This window comes from Bos indicus x Bos taurus, chromosome 4 (genome assembly GCF_003369695.1).
Source record: "Bos indicus x Bos taurus breed Angus x Brahman F1 hybrid chromosome 4, Bos_hybrid_MaternalHap_v2.0, whole genome shotgun sequence".
In the NCBI taxonomy this organism is placed as follows: Eukaryota; Metazoa; Chordata; class Mammalia; order Artiodactyla; family Bovidae; genus Bos; species Bos indicus x Bos taurus.
The window spans coordinates 86,079,190-86,097,605 of record NC_040079.1 but is presented as its reverse complement, the minus strand read 5'-3'; the positions used below and the strand labels follow the sequence as shown (position 1 = coordinate 86,097,605).

Sequence of the window (18,416 nt, the reverse complement as noted above, 5' to 3'; positions counted from 1 at the left end):
ATTGTGTGTCTTTGGGGTAGGCATGCTATCTGTTTTACATCTGCTACCCTCCCCTTTAAATGTAAAATCCCAATTATGAGTGGCTGGTACATACATTGAGCTGATTTCAAAACTTACTTTCTGGGTAGGTAAGATCCTAAAATCTTACTGTAATTTTAATGAGTTGTTTTTGTCTTTATATTTTCCACCCATAGGAAAAAGAAGACCATTTTGAATCTGTTCAACTGAAATCCTCAAGATCTCCAAATATATGAAAAGACAGTGCTGTAGCTGTCAGACTAATGAACAAAGAAACCCACGCTCTAGTTTTACAGAACCATAGTTTAGAGCCTGTCCTCATATCCGGCACATTGGTGATGTTACAGAGGAGGGCCACGCCACTGAGAAGGGAAGGAGGTTGAAGTGTTAGATTGCCTTATCACATGGTCAAGTGTCTTGCCAAAAATAAGAAAGCAAATGGTTTGAGTCTCAACTGAAGATGAAGCTCAACTCAGGAAGAGATTTATCTGTATATACACATAACTCAAAACCAAGGTTAAGCCCACCAGTGCACTGCTGATGCATGCCATATAATTAATGGGTAATTTTTCTTCTTTATAAATTCTATATAAAAAGTGTGTTTGGAGGGCTAATGTGAGCATATGCATTGTGATCCCATGTATGTCTTTTCTTTGTTTATATTTTGGGGAAGATTTGAAAAATTTTTTAAGGTACAGTTATTTTTCCCATTATTTATTTTCCTGACTGACCTTTAAACATGTTTTCTATTAAAAATGATGAACAAAGAAAGACAATAGATTTTTCATTTTTCCATAGGGTATCCTTCTTGATTTCAGGAGCCTTAAGTAAGCAGTAATTCTTAATGAAGAGTCAGCATGTGTTTGGGTTATCTAAACTTATAATCGCCTTTGAAATTCCATCCTTGTTGGAACTGGTAAGAAGGGCTTTTTAAGAAATGGGATTCTTAAAAAAAAAAAAAAAATATATATATATATATATAAAGGCAAAGAGAAGCTTAGACTTTCCCCTAATAAAAACAAGCTGACACTATCACAGAAGTCAAATGGCTTGAAACAATTTATGTAATACTTGAAGTATAATTTAGAATGAATAGGAAAGCTTTTTTATCAAATCACTTGCAAAATCGTGAGAAAAAAGTGGGATGGCTTGTGTATCAGTACAGATAACTGTACAGAGCTACTGGGATAATTTATGGCCTCCCCAAAATGGCAGTGGGTACATTTGCCCTGTGTCAAGCATCAAAGGTTACATGCTAGGCCGTAAGGATTATTACTTCCATGGAAGTTTTCTTTTTAAGTTACTTAGAAATTCAATTTTAGAATATTGCATATATCTGTATTCAAAATAAGAATGTTGTCGTACCATAAGCAGCTATGAAATAAGTATTGTTGCTCTTATGAAAAAATGATCCAGATAATTGTGGTATTTTCTCTAATGGACAGGTTATACTGATATTAGCAGGAATTGAATATTTGTCGAAAGAAGTTTGAACGAAGCTGGGTATGACCAATTTTGTGTAAAACTTGTTTTAAAACTAGGAAAGAGGGGAGTTTCCTGACCATATATAATCTAAGGTGATCTTGTTTGTTTTCAATAAACAGTGATCTTTATAGGTTTTAATCCAGAGTTTTAAAAAGATTGGTAATTGGCCAGTGAGGTAGGGCACAGGGACAAGTTTGTTAAATGTTTTGCCCCCAGTCTGTCAATGAGGTATGCCTTGTAATTTTTGATTCAGCAGGTCATCCTTAGTTTTGTGGCCAATGAAGGAAAAATAAATACTTGAATTTATTTCACTGGTGGGTAAAACAGTGGACCATTGTGTTACTGTTGAATGAATGTTTGTTTTGTGTATGTCACTACTGTTAGATTCGTGAGTATAAGTGAGGTGGGCTTTGTTGTTTTTTGTGAAATTCACAGAGGATATTGCATTACATAAACCTTTTCTACATTTAATTTCTTACATTTTATTATAATGAAATTATTTTGACATTGCTCCTTTTTATCCTGCCATCACTGCTGGTGAGCCATTCCCCATTATGATCAAAAATTAAACAAAAGAATAAAAATACACTTGAAATACACCCTTTCACAGGAGCCCTGGCAAAGTTGTGCAGACTGGACAGAGTCAGGAAGTTTCCACATGGTCACCTGCCACCTCTGTCTTCATTTTTGCTGTGTTCAGCATGTATGTTCTAAGCCATAGAGATAATTGGGATTTGCTCACAGATAGCGTCTTTCTTCTCTTGTCACTGGACTAAAATCTCTGACATGTCAAAAATGCCTTAAATTTTAATGAACTCTCAGAAAATATAGTTGGTATTGAAAATTTTATTTATTTTATTTCTTATTTTAGATATTAAATAGATTTTGGCAGCTCAGTCCCATCTTTGGAAAGAGCTGACTTTTTCATTTGGATCCCAGTGGATTGTCATTTTATTTCAACCACTGAAGAAGTATGACAGAAGGTATATTATGAGGAAGATATTCAGACGAATTCTGGCTATAAAACTTACTTTATGTCTTGCCTTTGCAAAGCTCAGTGTAATGTTGAAAGGCATAAACAATCACATTTCTGACTTTTAATTGACATTTGTTAAAACTTTTCCCTTCTAGGTGGTAGAAGAAGCTATTTGTTATTTTTCTAAAAGGCAGTTGTGAAGCCTTAAATACTCCATTAAGTCAGCTATCACCTATAAAATCTTTTAGCACTCTGTCAAAACATATTTAAATCAGTTTTCCACTGAATGAGACCATATCTTCCATGGATAAACCATATCATATCATTTAACAATGTTGAGCTATTTGATTTGTATTCACTTGATTTAAAAGATTGAACTTTATTTTTATTGACTTTTCCCCTCTTTGATCACTAGTAATCAAGTCCTTTTCAGGATTAAAAATGTTTCACAGTATTTTTGTGTAGATTTTTGTCATTATTTTCTTCCCAAGGAGAGAAAAGGTGATTTAAATGGTTATGTGGAAGGATTACCTGTGTCTAGTCATTTACCCTCTGGGGTAGTTCAAGACAAATCTGGTCAACTGTCATCTGACATCTGTCAGTAGAGCTACTTCCTGTGACTCATGGTCATTCCTGATGGGAGGCTAATATGCAGATCATTTCTCTCTTCCTCATGAATGTAAATTTCCTGAGAGCTGGGGTGGGAAGTTGATTTCATTGGCAGTGTATTGTTCACATTTATAAAGATAGGTAGAGTAGAACTTCTTCAGAGGATTTATATATCCTCACATCTATTTCCTAGTGACCATGAACATTATCTAAGGTTTACATGACCAAGTTCTAAATTAAGATTGCTCTAAGAAAAGGACTCAAGGAGGATAAACCTAAAAAAATACCATCACCTGACTTCTTCTTTGGACACTAAAATGGAGTTCACCTTCATAGTAAACGGCCAGAAATTACACTTTTGCTGAATTTTATTTTGGTTTAATGTTTTCAGATGAGTTCATTTTAGAATCATAAATGAAGTAAAAGATGGGGACAAATAATTGAAAATTAATTGATATTACTATTACAATTGCTATTGATGGATATTACCATTGCAGTTGTCTAGATCAGCAGTCTTTTTCTGTAAAGGGTCAGGTAGTATTTTCAGCTTTTCAGCCCATGTGGTCTCTGTTTCAGCTCTGCCCTTATAGCATGAAAGCAGCCACAGATAGTCTATACACAAATGGGTATGGCTACATTCTGATAAAACTTGATGTACATGGAAATTTGAGTTCATTTCAATTTTACTTGTCATGAAATAATACTTTTGGTATTGTTTCTCCAATTATTTAAAAATGTAGAAGCATTCTTAGCTCACAGATTTTATAAAAACAGATGCTAGGCTAGGATTTGACCTGTGGGCTGTGGCTTGCTGACCATTGTTTTCCATCACTACAACCCACAGGCAAAACTATTTGGAATAACTTATTTCCACAGATTCTTTGCCCTTTAGGAGTTTACACCTTCAAAGTTTCTCAAGTCTCTAGAGATGATCAAGAAAAAAATAGCGCATTACCTTCCCTTGGTGATTTAATCACTCACCAAAGACAAAGCCAGATACTCTTCTGAGTTCCTTTTATAGTTCTGGGACTTGATTGTAGATATTGATTAGGAAATGATAAAACAAGTGAATTGGTTCAAAGTCAACCAGTAAGATTGATTTAAAAGCCTTTCCTCATTGTGATTTCTATAACATTTATTGCTAAGGTAACTAGATTTGGAGATAATATTCAATCTCTTTGACAGATTTATTTCAATTAACTATTTGGAAGTAACATATATTGATGTATGAAAGTAGTGTCAGCCTAGATTCATGAGCTCTGGTGCTGGATAGGGTTCCCTGGCAGCACTGGAGCATCCATTGCATGTATTCAGGCCACGTACACCTCAGTCCACACGTATTTACCAAATCCTATTTTAAGACTGACTGAACTGCAAAGGACACTTAGGATTCCTTTAATGACTGGTGGCTCAAGAAACAGACCTCCAATTGCCTTGAGCAAAATATCCCAGTTAGGCTTTTCATTTGCTGGAATTTTCCTCATCTTATTAATAAAGACTCCTGGATGAAGAATACTAAATAAACAGCTTGTGGATATTGGTAAATTTGGTTTTGAAGGGAGTAATATTCCTTTTATCTTAGCTAACCATCTAAGGGTTTCCATCCAAGCCATCAACAGATTTCAAATGACCATTGCTTGGGTTAAATTAATGAGTCCAACCAGTGGGAATGATGCAAATCTAAACTTTCTTTCACAGTGCAGGAGTGATAATTGCCTTATTCGTGGGTTTGGGCCTTATTAGGACTGTGAAGGTTTTGATTTGTACTGATGTTCCATCTTCCTGGCACCTCATTTTATTTTTGCTTCTCTGTGGCCTTTTGCCACAGAGCTCTGACACCCCAAACTATCATGGTGGCTACATGGATAAAGCAGGGGGCTAGCTGAGAGGAACTGTGGGGTTGAAGTCTGCAAAGACACTGGCTGAATTACCTCCTTTCTCAGCCACTCTCTTAATTTGTCCTCTGTGTGATCTGCAAACCAGCTTGCCTCACAATTTGAAAATGGGACATTTTTATGTTACTGTGAGAAATCTGAGTGGGCAAGTAAACATTAGTATTTAAACTAGAGAGGACACAGAGAATTTCAAAAGCTGTAAACACTCAGGAATCCAACAAAAATTAACCATATCGTGAGGCTCTGGTATGTTTTTTTTTATGAGTGGGATACATCATTCTGCTTGAGTTCCTTGCATTCAGGATGTTTTTGCAAAGATGGATCAGCTTAGCAAGTTTTATATTCTGAGAGAATGAAATGTTGTTACTGGAGTTAAAAAAAAAATCAATCCAAAACCTATTGGTTTGAAATGGCTCATGTAAAAAGGATTTTATAGTTGCTATTTTCCATACATATGCTGAATGCTCTTTAAAAAATTACTTCTAGGGATCACATGTTAGGGTGTGTGCATTTGAATAGGAAACACGGTTCATGGCAGGGAAGAAAAAAGATGAGAGCTGTCAGTCAATGCACTTTCAGTGTAAAGACAGGGAGTGAAATACAGTGACCACAGATCAAAACCTGTCCTCAGAAACACCCACTCAGGAGTCACCCACAACCTAATTGTCTTGTTTAAGAAGATCCAAGATCAATTTGATTGTTTTAGGCATCAGCAGTGTCTCTGAACAACTCACCTGATATTGCCTTGCTCGGCCTGTCAAATCCCATCAGTGGACTGAGTTTATTTTCTCTGCCATCAGCCTTGCCTCAGCCTTGATTTTGAGCAGGTACTCATTCTGAGCACACCTATCTAGCACTCCTGCCAGTTTCAGTCACAACAGAGTTCTTTTTTGACATCTAGTGTCTTTTTTGACAACTACTGTTACCCAATCTGCCACACCCACCCCCTCCCATCCATGTTCTTTGAGAATTTAGAGACTGTTTTGCACTGTTGTCTTTAAGCATCTGGTGAGTTTTGGACGCATTGATGAGGGTGCCGCTTCAAAGGCATCCAGAAGGAGGAAGAGAATTGCTAACATGGGACTCCTCAGTTTATTTCCTTCAAGGCCAGTCATGTTGGCTTTCATGCACCTACTCATTATTTCTGGATATTTTAAAAATAGTATCAGTCTTGATTATCTAGGCCCTGGTTATTTAGCCTGTGGGTCCCTCATAGCCTCCTCTTCCTTCCTCTCACTGTCTCCCTCAGTGGCAGTCTCCTCATTAGCATATTTTCCAGTCTTGATGCTTCTTAAAGGCAAGTACTTGGTAATCCTCTTTTTCCCTGTCATGAGTTGAAGCATGGCCCCCTAGAAGTTACACATCCTAATGTTACTTCATTTCAAAAAAGGGCCTTAGCAGATGCAATTAAGGATCTTGAGATAAGATCATCCTGCATTATCCAGGTGTACCCTAAATCCAGTGAGAAGTGTCCTCATAAGAGACACACAGAGGAGAATGTGACATGAAGACGGCTGCAGAGATTGGAGTGATATAATTTCAAGAAGCTGACTGCCACCAGAAATTAGAAGAGGAATGGGACAGATTCTCCCCATAGCCAATAAGGTGCAGCTGTGCAGAGTCAATTTTTGTTGTTTTAAGCCACTGAGTTCATGTTAAGTTGTCAGATTAGTTACAGGAAATGAATACATGCTCTGTCCATGGTATCTGGTGCAGGACCTAGCAGATAGTTAGATTCTCAGTGATTTTTCTACATTAATAAATGATTTATTACTCAAGGACTTATCAGGAGAAATAGGACAGTACTGGTAAGAATGACCCCATTTTAGCTTATCCGTGCTTTCCCTGTGTGCTCCTTTATTTAAGTTAGTAAAATATTCAAGTTTAGTGACAAGTCTGTGTGCTCCTAAACATTGTTCTTGGGACTTTGGAAAAGAAGATATCCTGCATTTTCATTGCCTCATTCAGCTGTGAACCACCAGAGTGATTTTCCAATGGAATAAGATGCTTTTCCAGGCTCCTTGCTAAAAATTTAGGTGGTTTTGGGAAATGAGAGCCATCAAACCTTCCCTGACAGGTCAGTTTTGGTATTCAGAGGAATACAGGAATGGAAGAACTCTCTCCTCACCTCAGAGACCTATTTGGGCAAATTCTGGGCTGCATTGCACATGTGGCTTAAAGAAACCAATAAGGGTATTATTGTCTGGCCACTGTAATAACCTGATATTTATGGTGTCATCAGTCAAATTCTGATCATGTTATCTGCAAAGATCTGCGAAGAAGTCTAGACATGCTTACAATTCTCTTACAGGGTAAAACTTGTGTTCAGTGTATCTATTAACAGATGTAAAGAGAAGCATAGTTAGATAATTTCCTCCAACAATAAAATAGAAATGGTCTAAATCAACATAGTCAAATTAACTGAAATGATTAAATAAGAACAAGGCCATTATCCACCATGCTGGAAAACCTTGAAGGTTTTATTCTCAGTATCTTTACATTAATACAGATGCTTTTGATTTTGTGCTGAGAAAAACAATCTGTTACACATAATGTAACTTTAATATACAACATAGAAACTCATCCTAAATTAGTTACAACAAGGGCCTACAAAAAACTTCATAGGAAAAAAGGTTATCTAATATTGCCACCATATTTTCTAACAGACTGACCCTGTCAGACCCTGTCACCAGTGCTCAGCTCTGTAAACAATGGGTTATTTCCAGGTTCTAAGGAATCATTAATAATCACTAAAATCAGTCTAAAAAGTTCTAGCACATCACTATATACTGTACAGTCCTTAAAAATAATTTATTGTACTGTTTCTAAAAAAAGGTACTAGGGGTATTCTTTTGCTGTTTCCACATTCTGGAGCTGCACATGAGCACTTTCATCTAATATCCTAAAAACACGACAACTGAACTGCAATTCACAATCACAGAGATGAGGTGGTGGAGTCGAGGACTTCCCGGCCGTTGCACACCGTCGGCATGTATGTGCTGGCAGAGGCTGGAAAACAGAGCAGGACAGAAAATTCTGCATTAGTCAAGGGGGCCATAGAGATACTGGCATGGATAATTCTAGATACTAGTTAAAATTAAGTGGAAAACTCATTTTAACTTGGCTTTAGAAAATGCTAGGTGATTTAATGCTGCAGCAGGTCAAGTTTCAAAATGTGCTCTGCACAAAATTAGTGTGTATCCCAGATCTTACCTCCACTAATGTCATCAGATCAGATCAGATTAGTCGCTCACTAATGTCATACCTCTTGGAAAGAGTTGATAAGCATAATCACTGTTGAAAGAAGTCACTTGTGGGTTTAAAATTAACTTTGGTAATTTCCAAACTGGTTAAAATACAGTGCATAAAATTGAATACTCATGGCAATTTACTTAGATTGTTAAATTAATTATTTTCAATACCTTAATTAATTTTGTTCTCTATGGACAGGATGACTCTGTAGACCCAAGAGTCATCTGTGAACCCACTGCCTTTGAGAATGGTTTCATGTGTTTTCATTCTTCAAGTGGATAACCTCAGTGATAATTCTAGTGAGAGCTGAGTTGTAAGAACTTCAATTTCATAATAGTTTGCAGAAAGAAAGGCATTTCAAAGGGATGATGCTCTCATTAGTGACAATAGTGATGACCGTGTCAGGGTGTGAGTATAATATGGATACAAATATTCATTCTTTTTATGGGTCATCATTTTCCTAGATGAAATTCCTAGCTGACCTTGTTTTGAACATTTTTTGTGTGTGTGAGAGAGAGATATAAAGACAGCTAAGTTATATTCATGTCTCCCTGAAAGCTTTTTCCTTTTATCGAATGAGAACAAAAGCAAGTCCCCCCATCCTCCATGGGATCAAACAGCATGGCCAAGAGAATCAGTTAGCCATGGCCTCACATTACCTTTTGGAACTGCTGACATCCTGTTCTTGGTCTGTCCATCTGGCGTGCTCTGACCTAGAGGAGCTGATCTCCTTGGCTACCTGACCACAGCCCAGGTCAAGCTGCCCAGTTAGCTGTCCCATTCTTTAAAGACATAGCTCTCTCAGTTAATAATCAAATAAACTAACTTCATGTTAAAGTTTTCATGTTCACTGCTGCTGCTGCTGCTAAGTCACTTCAGTCGTGTCTGACTCTGTGCGACCCCACAGACGGCAGCCCACCAGGCTCCCCCATCCCTGGGATTCTCCAGGCACTGGAGTGGGTTGCCAGTGCCTTCTCCTCATGTTCACTATCATAGTGGAAATATTCTTGCCGCATGAAACTGCATTTTTCATAGGAATGTCTTTAAACATGAAGGAGAAGCTAATTGTGAAATTTGCTAATATGTGGCATTCAGTGTGGGAACATTCACCATAGTTGGAGCACCAGAAGTGTTTCAAGCAGACACCCTGCTAGGGAAACTCCAGCCTCTCAATTCTGTGCTATTTGTCTTGGTGTGTGAGAAAATAAGAAAGGCAAGTCTGTGCGGCTGCCTAAGGTTACAGAGGAGTCATGTGACGTGCTAACTCTTTTGGAGATTATTCCCTTTATCCTTTTTAGAATGAGGCTCACTTTTCTTTACCATGTGAGCCCACTAGAAGCTACAGTATCCTGGGGGACAGGGACGGCAAAATCTACATTTCCTGAAACTTCCATGGTGAAGACACAGTGTGCACCAGATAAATATTTGATGGAAGGTGATACGTGATAATAATTACAAATATGACGGCATCAATTTATTCTTTGCAAAGCTTCTTCATATACTTTTTCTGATTCTTGCTTCATCAAAGCTAGGTAAGGCAAGAGAAAGAACAAGGTGAAATGAAGTTCAAACCACAGTTCACTGGAAGCCCAGGGGAGTGCTCCTAGCCACTCAGTGTGTACTTTCTCGACAGCTTCTTGTGTCCACCTGTCTACTTGGCATCTCCATGTGGCTGTTTAATAGACATTTCAGAATCAAGTGGCCAACACATAATTTTGATTTCTTGACCTGTCCCTGTTTAGTCTTCCTTTACTCAGTGAACGGTCTCACCATCTGGCCAGTTAGCCAAACCAAAAGTCTAACATTTACATTTCCCTTTTTTCTCTCTCCTCCCACGTCAAACCTATCATCAGGTCCAATCGACTGTGTCTCTACCTCCAGCTACTTGTCTGTCTGCATCCAGTGCCCTGGGCCAGGCCAGCATTCTCTCTCTCTTGGCCACTGTAACAGCCGCACCACTGGGCTATCTGTGTCCATCCTTGCTTCCCCTGCAGTGCTTTTTCTCTGCAGCAGCCAGCGTATTTGTAAGTGTAAGTCACCAACGTACACACCTCCCATGGCTTCTCTGTGCTCTCCTAACTCTGGTTTATAAATCTCAGCATGATTTAGACACTGCTTAGCTTTCTGAATTCATCTAATTCTCTCCTCCCCCAACCCCCATCCCCTTTTGATTTTGTTCTCTAATACAGAATATCTGTTTCTCAATTTCTGGCCTTTTGAAATAGCTGTTGCTTCTACCAGGAATATTATTTCCTCTCTTAATCACATATCTGGCTCCTTCTTGTCATCCACATGTGAAATGTCATCCTCTGGAAAAGGCTATCATCCCCCATCTAGTCTAAAGTAATCAACCAGTTACTCTCTGTCATGTTACCCAATCTTAAACTGAATTTTTCCCCTGCCTTTTTCCCCCCTTAGCATCTTAAGTCTTACACTCTTGACTAGAAAGTATGCTGGGGCTCTGTTTGTCGTTTTCATTATTTTATTCATCTTGCTGGTCATGGAACAGACACTGTATAAATACCTTTTTGAATGATTGTATGAATGGTTGCCTTTCAAACAACGGTAGAGCTGATGGAAATTTAAACAGGGGAAATAATTTATTATCCTGAAGAAATGACAGCAAATGTAAGGCTTGTGAGCGGCCTTATTTTGGAACGAGTTGGCCTTTCTCCTTCTTAAGTTGCATAGTGGCATCAACTGTGCTTGCAGAGAACTGGCTGGGCTGTGAGCATTCCACAGCAGTTCTGCCTTTGACATTTTGACTAAGCTCTTCATCTTTTCCAGGATCAAGTTTTATTATTTCTGTGCAGGATTTTCATTTTCAGAGATTGAAAAGCAATGATGTGTCATGGGGGTACGTCTAGCATAACCAGGGATTAGTGTGTTAGTGCTCCTTGCTGTCCACCTTGAACTCGTCTAATCCCTTCTACCTGCATTTCTAAAGATGGTATCAGAAACCTACTCCAGTGTTCCCCATACTATTGTGGAATTTGATGATTGCTATCTTAAGTGTGCACGTATGACTTCTTAAAAATCGGGTATATTTTGACCATGTAGGTAAGAAGTACATGGGCTGCAAAGGTAGGCACGTGGAAAATTCTCAAACTATTAGTGTCACATGATCTTCTGCCAAACACCATGTGAACGCCATCATGGAACGTTACAGAGTAGCCTGAAATTATCCACCTGCTTCATAGGGACTTTAAAGGGAACACCCTATGATAGAGTGTCTAAACTATTTGAGAGGAATATGGTGCAAATTCAAGGTCTTCTCGCAAGGAACAACAGCAAAAACCCCCACAAGACACTGCAGTTTTATTTTTTTCCTAAACACTTCGGTGTATCAGAGGGGATTGTAACTTGTATTTTTCTGCTTTTCTTTTACTGTTTCATCTGTAGCTTTTGTCAGGGCATTTTTTATTATGTAAAAGATATTCTCATTTTTGTACATGCTGCTGAATATACCAGAAGAAATTACTGTTTTATGAGTTTACCATCACAATTACTTTGCCTTTCATAAATATTTTACATATGCCTCCTGTATTAGCCCATCTGTTATTCCCCGAGGTAGTAAAATGTGTGGAGAGGAAAGTACTGCCATTCGCGTGTGTGTGTTTGTGATGAGCTTTTCTATGATTCGAATGAAATTCTCACAAGAGTTTTGATGGCATAAGTTTAGCCTATTTTATTAAGTGTGGTTATGCAGATTTCTATAATTGTCCTTTCTGTCAAAAATAAGTGTGCAGGCTTATTTTTGGCTTTCCTGGGAGTGGGGGTGAGTAGCAGCTGTTACTCTAGGTTAACATGGTACTTTTTGCTATTTAAAGTGAAAACTGAAGAGAGCTGAAAAAGACCTAATAAGTTCCACAGCTGACCACAAAAGGACCATTCACGTCCATCAAAAGGCATGTTTTGCTTCACAAACGTTGGTGAAGCTTTAGAGATCAATGCAGCCAAGTGGCAGCTTTGTCTAGCAACATGAAATCCATTTTTCTTGTATCAGTAATGCAGAGACTGGCCAGGCTTTGGAGAAAATGACCCAATTTTTCTGAGTAACTGGGCTCCCAATCAATGCTAAACATATTTATTCAATAGATTCTTACGGATGCCAAGTCTGTTAGTCAGTTCAGTGGCTGAGACTTGATTCCTGAGAATCAGTGTGTTACTGTGTGTAATACATCAGACTTAGAAAAAAATAAACATTTAAACAGAACAGACATTCCAGTCTGCTTCCATCTGTTCCATTTCCTTGCTCCCAGTGACCCCGAATAATTTCTCCCAGTGTGTCTGCTTGTTTAGAGATTTTACTGCTATGGTCATGGAATACGGTTTCCATCCACTGTCTGTTGCCTTGTCCTCCTGCTTTGTTATTGGACCTGTTTCTGGTTTACTCTTCACCTTAATTTACTTGTGCTAGGGCCCCTTGGTCCCATTTCAAAAGAAGTGCATGTGCTGATAATGCTGTCTGGGCAGATGTGACACTGCTAGCCAACCATTTGGTAGCCTTGCTATGTTGAGATTTCTCAGTAGGAGACAGAGAATCCATTATCAATAATTTAATTTTCCCTTTATGACCAAAATGTCTTCAACTGTTACCAGTAGTTTGAAGAGGAAATTATTTTCTATAAACTCAAGAGTTAGTTTCCAAATGTGGAATTAGAACTTAAGAAAGCAAAGATTGCTTCATTTAGTGATTGATTTCTTATGAGACAAGATTCATGGAAAGAGAAAATAGAACCCATGATACAACTTAATTACCTTATCAACAGAAATTCCACTTGATCTTCAACTTAATACCTCAGTCCATTTTGCCACATAATGCTGTCATGTTTTCTTTCCAATTATGTTCCTTTATCTTCTCTTCCCTCCCCCAAGAAATACCAAAGTTGGATGCACAATAATCTCTAAATAAAAATACTCAAGAAGTTTTTGTACTGTTCTACTTACTTTTTGTTCTTCTCCCCTCTTCTTAGTTGCTAAACATCTGTTTTTCCTCTTTTCTATCCAAATGTGTTCTCAGGCTAAGATCAGAAACTCACTTAAAACAATTAATTCAAACAACGAATAGGAGCTGTAAGTGCTACTACATCTAGGGATCCAAGTCAAAAGCTGGAAGTGTTAAACTCTAATGAAGTAATATCAGGTATTAGTCCTTCTTTCTTGTGAAGCTGATGCTGATAGCCTCGTCTTCCAGTTATCCCCAGCATCTGCTCACGGTATTGGCTTCCATTGCTACCACCCTGATTTAAGCCATCATCTGGGCTAGGCAGCAGCCTGCTGAATGAGGTAGGTCTCTGCCTGCTCCCTGTCTTATATTCTGCCCACACAGCCAAAACAATGCTTTTCAAGTTGGGTCTTGCCACTTCTGATGAAACCCTTCGAGTGTTTTCCCAGTTCTTTCAGTAGAAAAGTAAAAGTCCTTACAATGAATGACCTCCAGAGTCCTAAAGGATCTGCTCCATCTTTGTCCTCATCTCCTCTCCCTTTCACCATTTACCTATAGGCTCATTGCCTCTTTGGCCCTTTGCACGTGCCGTTTCCCATGTGTGGAATGTCGTTTCCCCAGATATCAGCATAACTCCCTTTCATTTCCTTCATGACTCTGCTCAGTGTCACCTTATCACTTCCTCCCATTTTATAAAAATAGTAACGCATTCTCTTCCCCATCTGCCTTATTTGCCTGTGTTCCCTATTATTTTCTACACGTTGCTTATCAACCAACACCTGAGTTATTGTGGAGTATTGGTTTCTCTGTGCCCCACCTTGCCTGATGAGAACACAAGCATCATGGGTATACAGTTTGTTTCATCCATGACCACAGTGCCTAGAGCTGAGCCTGGGCACAAAATTTCTTCAATCAAAGTGTGTATTATCCATCAAATTGGTCACATTAACTTGGTTAGTGTTTCCTTTCCCAAAGCCATTGCAATTACTCCAGGTGAGGTAGAAATGTTAAAAATTTTTTTCCATATGAGTAGGCATTAAGCTAAGCACCAAAGAATTGATGCTTTTGAACTGTGGTGTTGGAGAAGACTCTTGAGAGAGTCCCTTGGACTGCAAGGAGGTCCAACCAGTCCATTCTAAAGGAGATCAGTCCCGGGTGTTCTTTGGAAGGAATGATGCTAAAGCTGAAACTCCAGTACTTTGGCCACCTCATGGGAAGAGTTGACTCATTGGAAAAGACTCTGATGCTGGGAGGGATTGGGGGCAGGAGGAGAAGGGGACGACAGAGGATGAGATGGCTGGATGGCATCACTGACTCAATGGACATGAGTCTGAGTGAACTCTGGGAGTTGATGATGGACAGGGAGGCCTGGCGTGCTGCGATTCATGGGGTCCCAAAGAGTCGGACATGACTGAGTGACTAAACTGAGGCATTTTCCTGCTGTAGGCATACAGATATCTCCATTTATGGATGTTCTCTAGAGAATTTCACTTAAAATGTAAAATAAGTAGATGAAATAGGATATAATAAATTGATGTTAGACCCTTTGCTTTAAGGTATTGATCATCTGAGATCAGTGTATGGACAGTATTTGATTAAATACATATTTTCTTTTTTATTGACATATATGCATAGTTCTGAACATGGTACCCTGTTCTTAAAGGCATCATTAAATTTGGGGTTACATGGAAATGCATGTGACTATAAGTATCTCTCATACAATACTAAATTCTCTGGTTTAGGAACTTTCTTTGAACTGCTGTGTTTATGTTCCATTCTAATATACAATACAGAAGAGAAACTATACAATGTAATTTAATTCAAGAAAGTGAGGTTTTTAAAAAACTATGTTAATGGGAGAAGTCATATCTCTGACATAGACATTTAGAGAGGGTCACCATTAACTATATTCCTTTGTCTTCATCAAATCTCGTTTTCGAAGAAACTTTGTGGGCAGCCCTTTTGGAACACGTCACCTAGTCTGTGTGCAGCCAGGGTGTGGGGGTCACAGGGCTTTCACAGAGACGTGATTTATGGTGCTGAACTCCTTGCCACGGGTTTTTGAGAGGAACACAAGTCTGCACCCATGCTGTTAGAACAAGATGACGTCATGTGCTGTGCTTAAGAGAAAGCTTTGAACTTAAAAAAAAGAAATCACTGAATTTGCAGATGCTAAGATTCTCACTGTCAGAATGGTCTCTGAGATGAATTCTGTAACTGAACCGAGGCAGAAACTCCAGAGAGGCCAGAGGAGCCACAGAGACGCCTTTGAGAGTTTTATCTATGACTTCAGTTATCAAATTCCATAAAGTACCTAATAGATGGGACCTTGGTTTTCTCATCTATAAATGTGTTTGTTAGAATACATGATCCATATCATCCCTTGCAGCTCCAGTCTCTGTATTAAAGGAGGTGGGCTATAGTTACTTGGGGAAAACCTAGGAAGATAGTAGAAGTAAAGGGAAAGTGATTTAAAGGCTGTGTAAGAGTGGTTGTGAGACAAGTAAATGGAAATGTCAAATAAAAGGAGAGGTATTAAACATCAGTTCCCTGATGTATATGGGGTTACCTATTATAGCTGCAGACTGTCCTTCCTTCCTCAATGAGGGAGAGAAAGGCAGTAGAAAGAGGTTTTCAGGAGTGCTGTGGACTTGGCTTTCTTAAGGGAAAATGGATTGACGTCTATCTGATTTGGATGCACTAGGTGTTTTCTGCCCGAAGCAAATGGCTTAACTTGCTGCAAACTCTAGGCTCTTCCTACATTGGTCAGACAGGATTTATGTTTATAATATACTTATGCCTGTGGCGAAGAAGACCGTCACTTCAGTGTGGGTTGCCAAATAACTTGCTAATTTGCTGGCCAGTCGTCATGAGACTCCCTGAACTGTAAAGTGCAGGTATGTTATACTGTTTTTCTGAACTATCAGTGTAGAGAAGAAACTTGGTATTATGTGCTTTTTTGTCTTTTATAAAGTGCTATTCAGAGTTGAACAGTGGCTTGCCCTTGCCAACTGGGGTATCTTCAAAGCTTGACCACTGGTAAGTACAAAATCTGGCCCTCATGCAGTTACTTTCTGTTGCTACAGATCCATGGCACATTATGCTGTGATGCTAGAAGACTGTTCCCTTTACCATTTTGTTTTATTAAAAGACTTTTGCTTGATGTGGGCCATTTTTAAGTCTTTATTTAATTTTTTACAATATCACTTTTGTTTTGGTTTTGTTTTTTTGGCCCTGAGGCATATGGGATATTAGCTCCCAAACCCGGGATTGAACTTGCACCCTCTGCCTTGGGAGGTGAAGTCCTAACCACTGGACTGCAAGGGAAGTCCCTCCCTTGATCTTTTTAGACTACTGCTTTCTTTTTATAATGGGCAAATTCTTGGTAATAATGAATAATTCTATTAATTGAGCTGTTCACACATTACCACCTAAACAAGTGACTTTCTGAATAAGGTTTTGGCAGAAAAAAATCAATCTCCATATGCCCATGGCTCCTCTGGGACCCAAATCTGGGCATCATTAGTTAGCAGAAGCCTCTTGGCTGATTGTAATGATAATGACATACATATATTTGAATGATCACCATGAGCAAGAGAACTACACATCCCGTAGGACCATGTCTGGGTACATAATAGGTCTGAAGACTATTGGGCACACTCCATTTCTCTCTTCTCCCCTCAGTCTATGCTGATGCAAACTCATATCAGTGTCAACAACATTCTAACCTGCACAGGCCCTATAGGATTTTATGGTGTGAAACCTTACATGTTCACCCAGCTTGTCCCCCTCAAAATGATGCCATTTTGAGGGGGACAGCTGTACACTTACACTGTACACCCATGCTGGTAGAACAAGACACTGCCAGGTGAAATGGGAAAGGAAAGGCTTTTATTTTTAAAAAATCAGATATTAAGATTCTCAGCATCCGTTCTTGATTGCCTTACTTTGGGGATCAGCTCTGGGAAGATCCTTTGCTTCTAAAGCTGATCAAAACAAAGAATGACCTCTTTTTTTCTCTTCCAAATATGAAGGCTGTTTGCTTATGTGTGTGGGTGTGGGAACAGCATTACAAGTATGACTTTAGGATATCAGGGTCTCTGAGATCTACTGCTATCGGATGTCTGTTCCTACCTTCACCTTTAGTAATTTTTTTTTTGAGGGGCCTGATGCTTCTATGAAAGAAATACCTTCCTTTGAGTGTTCTGAGGGTGGTGGGGAAATAACTGTGCTGAGATGTAGCTCTTGGCATCACGAAGCAAAGGACAGGACTTCAAAACAGCTCTCCTTCTCTGAACCCAGGGCCTCCTTCCTCTTTGAGACTCATATAAAGGATGCTCTCTGCTCTTCACTGATAGCGGTGGATGAAGTAGACGGGTTGCCTTCAGCCGAGGTTCTCAAAATGTTTTCCTTGACCATTTCTATTGAACCAGCTGGAGTATCTGTTATGGACCAGATTTCTGGCCTTTACCAAGAATCCATGATACAAAGGTTCTGGAGACAGGGTCTGGGAACCTCCATTTCAAATGTGTGTGTGTGTGTTTTTAAATACATAAATATTGGGAACACTTAGCCTATGGGCACATTTAGTGGGAAAAAGTTACTGTTTCCTTTATTTTTATTATTCTGAATATAGTTAATCAGATGCAACTAAAATTGTTCTCTCTTATATACAGTAATATGTAAACACTTCTCAGATTGTGGATCTTCCAGGATGTCCTTAACCATGTTCTTTCTTCCATGCCTGCTTCTGAGTTTGGCCATTCTTTTGTATCTTTTTGGAGCAACTGCCCAGCTTTTAAAACCCAATAACTGATACTCTTTCTACTATCAACCACCTTAGCTGCTGTCAGGGAGCTCACTTACACTCCAAAGTGGAGGGATGTGGTATCTCTGCTATTCTCTTGCCAGAGAATTAACTGCAAGTTAATGTGGCCGCACCTTTCAGTCAAGGTGAGTTCTAGGTATTGCGTGTGTCATGTCACTTAATCTCTGCTAAGAGTGCAGTGCTGGATGGATATAGGATTTGGAGGGTGTAGCATGATGGAAATGGCCACACATTCTCTGAGAAGTGGGGTCTTCATCCCTCCCCTTGAATTAGGGTAGGGTCTGTCATGCTTTCCAGGTCCCACATGGAGAGGTGTTCCACCAATTTGCCATATGAGAGAGTGAACCACTGTGTTCTCTCCAGATTAGCTCAGTCTCAGCCGACAGCACAGAAGGACCCCAGTAA

The 18,416-nt window shown here is 39.1% G+C and overlaps 2 protein-coding genes across 5 annotated transcripts in view; one reads left to right on the top strand and one right to left on the bottom strand.

The window, feature by feature from the left end:
* The window catches only part of KIAA1324L (KIAA1324 like), a 221,133-nt gene extending 218,200 nt beyond the window's left edge, over positions 1-2,933 (top strand). For all 3 annotated transcript variants that reach the window (XM_027539843.1, XM_027539844.1, XM_027539845.1), the window contains one exon: positions 195-2,933. In XM_027539843.1, coding sequence (XP_027395644.1) covers positions 195-254 — 60 coding nt within the window. In that variant the 3' untranslated portion in view covers positions 255-2,933. The remainder of the gene's footprint in view (positions 1-194) is intronic.
* Positions 2,934-7,437: 4,504 nt separating this feature from the next.
* Positions 7,438-18,416, bottom strand: part of GRM3 (glutamate metabotropic receptor 3) — a 252,355-nt gene continuing 241,376 nt past the window's right edge. For both annotated transcript variants that reach the window (XM_027539846.1, XM_027539847.1), the window contains exon 6: positions 7,438-7,992. In XM_027539846.1, the coding sequence (XP_027395647.1) occupies positions 7,919-7,992 (74 nt within the window). In that variant the 3' untranslated portion in view covers positions 7,438-7,918. The remainder of the gene's footprint in view (positions 7,993-18,416) is intronic.